This window comes from Pyrgilauda ruficollis, unplaced genomic scaffold (assembly GCF_017590135.1).
Source record: "Pyrgilauda ruficollis isolate IOZ18807 unplaced genomic scaffold, ASM1759013v1 scaffold73, whole genome shotgun sequence".
Taxonomy (NCBI): Eukaryota; Metazoa; Chordata; class Aves; order Passeriformes; family Passeridae; genus Pyrgilauda; species Pyrgilauda ruficollis.
In genome coordinates, this window is record NW_024529155.1 from 2,933,350 (window position 1) to 2,939,349 (window position 6,000).

The 6,000-nt window shown below is 50.0% G+C and overlaps 1 protein-coding gene across 1 annotated transcript in view; it reads left to right on the forward strand.

Moving 5' to 3' along the window:
• DUSP16 (dual specificity phosphatase 16) overlaps positions 1-4,685 on the forward strand; it is a 60,912-nt gene extending 56,227 nt beyond the window's left edge. The window contains exon 8 of the mRNA XM_041486020.1: positions 961-4,685. Coding sequence (XP_041341954.1) covers positions 961-2,131 — 1,171 coding nt within the window. The 3' untranslated portion in view covers positions 2,132-4,685. The remainder of the gene's footprint in view (positions 1-960) is intronic.
• The last annotated feature ends 1,315 nt before the right edge of the window (positions 4,686-6,000 follow it).

Genomic DNA, 6,000 nt, shown 5'->3' on the forward strand with positions numbered 1-6,000 from the left:
TTTGGGCACCTCTGTTTTGCAGCCTGTTTAAACAAAGTATTTATTTATCTGTATTGCAAATCAGACAGGTAGGAAGTAAGAATTTATATTTAACTTTGAAGTAAATAATAGAAATCGTGTGATACAAGTCTTTTGTACATTTAGAATCCTGGTTCAGCAAAACGTTTTCCCTACCATTGCACTTTCAGTGCATGAGTGGATTGGAACACCAGTGCCAGCCAGGCTGCTTCCTACAGCACCCAGAAATACCCAAAATAGGTGAACTCTTCCAGGGATTTGGCAATCTTGTTTCCCTGTACTCCTGAACCCCTGCAGAGCTTGAGAGAGGGTTTTTGTTTTAATGCTGCATTTGCACCTCTCTAGTTTTGGTCACCCCATCAGTGGTCAGTTACAGCGTGGGGCAGAAATGGCTGGCACTTGCTGGACAAGGTCAGAATGTACCAGGGCTCTGTCCTGCCTGACAATGACAAACAGGGTAGGCAGTGCAGCAGTGACATGAGAGAGGTGACAGGAACATGTGATGGCACTGGAATGGTGGGGAAGGTGAACACTCTCTGTAGCACATGGGTAGTGGTCTCTTGGCTAAAGCTCAAGTGCTGAAAAGAACTCCAGGAGTTCTTTACTCTGGCCAGAAACCAAGGCAGCAAGGATCCCAGTGATGAAGTAAATAGGGAAAATTATTCACTTGAATCACTTGTGGGCATCATGAAAAGTTAAAATGTTTATTTTCCCCCACACTTTTTAGCCATCTTTAAACTATAGAGACAATTGAGAGCATGCAGCAAGCAAAATTTTGCTTTAAACTGCTTTTTTAAAACTCCATCCTCAAGTTACTTGACTGAACCTTAGTCCAAGTTAAGAATAGGCTGTAGACATTCACAACACTCCGTACAGGGTTATCTTATAATTGAGAAGCAGGCTCTTGAATTAATTCTCCCTTTCTTTGTCCCCTCTTACCAGATTTGTGAAAGAAAAGAGGCCAACCATTTCTCCCAACTTCAACTTCCTGGGCCAGCTTCTGGACTTCGAGAAGAAGCTCAAGAACCAGAGCGGTCAGCCTGGCCACATCAGCAAGCTGAAACTCCTGCACTTGGAGAAGAGCAGCGAGCAGGTGCAGGTGCTGGAGGGCGGGCAGGGCAGCCTCTCCCCCAGCCAGCTCTGCCTCTCCGCCGCCTCGGAGCTGCTGGAGCCCAGGCCCACGGACAGCGGCGCCGCGGCCCGCGGGCACCCGGCCCCGCTGGAGGACGGCCCGCTGGTGCAGGGCATCAACGGGCTGCACGTCTCCCTGGACAAGGTGGAGGACAGCAACCGGCTGAAGCGCTCCTTTTCCTTGGATATCAAATCCGTGTCTTATTCGGCGAGCAGCAGCTGCGTGACCGCATCGGTGCAGGGCTTCGCCGCCTCGGAGGACACGCTGGAGTACTACAAACACGCGGCTGCCCTGGAGGGTAGCAGCAAGCTGTGCCAGTTCTCCCCCGTGCAGGAGGTGTCGGAGCAGAGCCCGGGGAGCAGCCCCGACAAGGAGGAGGCGGCCCGGCCGCAGGAGGCCCCGGGCCCGTGGCCGCTGGACAGCCCGACCTCACGGCCACACGCGGGCCGGGCCGGCGGCAGCGCGGCCGCGCCTCGGCCCCTGCTGTACCCCCTGCACCGCAGCGGCAGCGTGGAGGACACCTACAGAACGAACTTCGTCTTCGGGCTCTCCACCAGCCAGCAGCACCTGGCCAAGTCCGCCGCGGGGCTGGGCCTCAAGGGCTGGCACTCGGACATCCTGGCCCCGCAGCCCTCGTCCCTCACCAACAGCTGGTACTTCGCCGCCGAGTCCTCGCATTTCTACTCGGCCTCGGCGGTGTTCGGGGGCGGCGCCGCCTTCCCCGCCTACAGCTGCAGCCAGCTGCCCTCGGGCTGCGAGCAGCCCAGCGCCGTGCGCCGCCGGGCCCGCCAGGCCGACCGCGGCGACTCCCGGCGCAGCTGGCACGAGGAGAGCAACTTCGAGAAGCAGTTCAAGCGCAGGAGCTGCCAGATGGAGTTCGGGGAGAGCATCCTGTCGGACAACAGATCCAGAGAGGAACTGGGCAAAGTGGGCAGTCAGTCAAGTTTTTCAGGCAGCATGGAGATCATTGAAGTGTCCTGAGGGGCGGAGCCTCGTGTGACTGTGGCAGAGCTGCTCCCCCGGCGTGTGAGAGGTCCCTGTAAATCTGAAACTTTGGGTAAAAAGGTGCAGGGAGGGAAGAACCAGAGGCTTTGCTGGGAGCCAGGGAAAGGGTGGTACTGCAAGGAAGTGACCACGGCCTCTGCCCGAGGAGAGCAAGGTTGCTACTGGGTTTTTGTCCTTCCCTCTCTGGGAGAAGGGTAGAACATTTCACAGACCTTTCCCTGTCAGAGGAAGCAATTCTGTGCAATGGATTGCCCATCCTTTCAGTGGCTTTTAACAAGGAAGCTCTCTTGGTGTCAAACCCTTTCTCTGCTTCCACTGAACCACGCTCCTACCTGTCAGAACTAGTTTTGTTCTTCCCTCCCCGTGCCCCATGTCTTCACCAGTGCACCTTAGCCCTGACACTGAGCCAACCTCTGGAGGGAGACCTTTTTCCTGTAAGAAAAGGAGACTGGGAGCGATTCCAAAGGCCATAGGGACCGGTTACAGCAAGGCTGGTCTGAACACACCGTTCAGACAAATGTAAATACTGGTGTAACTATTGTTCTAATTAATAGGCTTTAGGTGATTCGCTAGAGAGCTGCTTCAGAGAAAAAAAAACCCCAGTACCTCAAAAATACATAAGATAAACTAGGGCTTTATGGCTGCCTCATACTGGCAGTGAGTTCATAAACAATGTGAACAAGTAATGACTGGCCACATTTAATTTTTTTTTTTTTAAAGCTGTCCACGCACAAGTGTTTCAGTTGGCTCAGCAGCAATTCTTAAAAGAAGATGAATGAACCATACTTAGGACTGTTTCCCCCGTCTTTTGATAAAATATTTGTATTTTTGATACTAAGCTTCTGGGAGAGGGGTAGCTGCTTTGGCTTCTAAGCTATAAAAGAGTGGTTGATACGTAGACCTACAGGCAAGAGAAGTGGCTGGTACGAGTGGCCACAACACACTTTTCTTGGCCATTAACAATTCAATTGCTGAAAAACAATTCAAATGTTTGGGTTTTTTTAAGGTAAAAATGAGCTGGGGTGAGCTTTTGTCCTTAACTGAGCAGTTCCAGACTGGAACTGCAGATGCTTAAGGCTCTACCACATCCTCACCCTCTGCACCCCAGGGCAGACACCTCCATCTCGAGGAGGTGTCACAGCCCTGGTTTCACAGGGGATGAGGCACAGCCCTTCTCATGTTTTTAACAGTGACCCAGCTGCTTCCCCTCCCACCTTGGCTGCGCACCCTGGGCTCCGTGTGCACATTGCAGTGAGAGGTTTAAGGTCAGCGAGGGGTGGTACCTGTGTAAAGCAGCCACTGTGTAAAGCTGCATCCTTCCTGCCCCCAGGGCCTTCCCCAGCACCCCTCAGAACACGCTGAGGGAAAACTATTGTTTTGTCCCATTTCAGTGCAGGCAGCTGAAAATTGTAGTAACAAATAATTGACCCTGGCCAACAGCTTTAAAAAAAAAGATTGTCAGCAGCAAACTGAAGCCCTAATTCAAGTCAGCAGCTTGGGTTATGTTTGGGGTTTTTTTACTGTAAGTTTAGCTACTTTGTGACTCAAATCTCAGGTTTTACTATATTGAAAAGTGGAGAAGATTTCTGTCATTGTTTTGTTTTGTGGCTAGGATGTGACTTTAATTTCCTACAATGGACCGTTGAAAATAGCACTGAAAGCTACAGCATTGATTAACTTGATCCTAAAAAGTGCAAAAGGCACAGAGGGAGGAGGCACCAGGAGTCAGAGCCCAGAGGCTCTTTGTGCTGCGTGTACAAGAGGCTGGACAAAGGGCCTGGGCAAGGGAGAGGCTGACATCACCCTGGACACTGTGTCAGGTGCTGGGTGTTCATTGAATGTGCTGCCACTTGTCTCTGTTTACATCTCCAGTGGAAGTGATTACATCACAACTATTTTCAGCTGTGTGTGCATTTGCCTGTGCTAACAGTTGAGCAGGGCTGCTCTCGGCCACATTTCAGGAAGAGCGGGTGGCTTTGATTTAAACCAGTTAATGGGAGTTAACACGTATCAATCCCTAGAGGCAGAAACAGATTCTTCCTCTTTTGTGCTCCTTCAGACATGTGTGTTCTCCCCTTCTTTGTATGTTTGGGGCTGGTTTGGCCTTCTGAAGAACTGAAATCTGGTCTTGTGGCTCCTCGTGATTCCCAGTGCGTTCTGGATGAATCCAAGGTGTAGGCTCAGTACTTACAGGGGGCAGGTTCCCATAGGAGGAAGCCTTAACCCCATGTCCTGCACAGGGTGGTGCCCTGGCTCATACCTGAACTAGAGTCCTGTCCCTGAACAATACTGGAAATGGTTTGCAGAAGTTTGAAAAGCAAAGTGGAAGATGTGAGAGGGAAAAATGAGTACATTTTCAATATGAATATAACGTATGGCATTTGGTGTGTGGCATACTTGGCATGTTTGGTGTATGGCAAGCTGGTGAAATGGTTTAGAGAGACGTGAGTTTCTCATCTTATTGTGTCATGAGCATTACATGTATGTTATGATGAAATAAAATCAGAAATGGTACCTGTTTATACAGAAAGCTGAGGAAGGAGTTGTGGAGTGTTTTACCTGCAGCAGGACCTGCTCCCCCCAGCACCAGGCCTTGTCCTTTATGGGACACCCCCTTCCCTGCAGGTGTGGCCATGAATGACAGGCCTGCAGCAGCTTTAGACCACTTCTCACAAGCAGTAGTGATTTCACAGCACCAGGAACCATTTAGGTCCCTCCACTGATGAGCAGCAGTGGCACTTGTCTGCATTAACACCTTCCACTGTCTAATCCAGGTGTGAGTAACCTGTTCCTCAGGCAGCTGGGGTGGTCCTGGTGAAGCAAGTATTTGAAATTGCTGAAGCTACCCAGAATGAACCCCATGCTTTTTTCTTGCCTCCTTCCCATACTACTTATTTGAAGAATAATTTAATTACTCGTTTAAATACTTGTTTTGACTGATGCTGTCAGTCTTGAAGAATTCAGAGCAAACTGCTCACTGAGATTGGAGCACAACCCCCACTGCTGCTTCAGAGAATGGCTCACACAAATACAGCACAGATTAGAATTAAAGAGGGCTGCCACAGTAGCACCCTTACAGGAGAAAGCTTCGAGTTTATGTAACAGCATCTTCAAACTCAGGTGCAATAATAAAGCCTTTTCTTTTGAGAATTTCAAAGCACAATCCCAGAAAGGGAAATGGAAAATCTTCTAAGCCTCTCTAAAAGAAACCACACCATCAGTCAGAGCACAAGGAACAACCTGTGTGAGTTTCTGTGCTTACTCTCTACAAACAAGACCTAGCAGCTCCTAGAGAACAAAACAAGAACCATGCAAATTCAATGGCATCGACAGCTGCTTAGCCTGCACAGCAGGCTGACATGACAATCTTCTAAGATTTACCTGCTCACCCCAGTCTGAAGTCCACTTCTGACTGCAGTAGCTCTGTTCCCTCAAATTCTGTTTTTTGAACCATTCACTTCAGCTTTCACCACTCCTGCCTGCTTTGCAGGATTTCTCTGCTCCTGCTCTCTCCATCCCTGGCCCTGCCACCAGCCAGCTCTGGGAAAAGACAGCCTAACTCCACCTCCAGTGAAAACCCAAGGGGCAACTGAAATCTGCCTCATGCATGTCACCAACACCTAATTTTCATTTCACTGCCTGGCATTACTGGGAAGAGGTCCTCAAGGTCACTGGGCTCCTGATGTAACCATCACAATGACATTCCTAGAATGAAGTGAACTGAAAACAGCAAACCTCCTCCCAGCAGGGATCAGGTAGCCCTGCTTTTGAGAGGGCTGGGGAGGATAAGAGAGTAGAAATGTGGTAATCAGGTGAACTACTGTCTTTACTAATTGTATTCATCA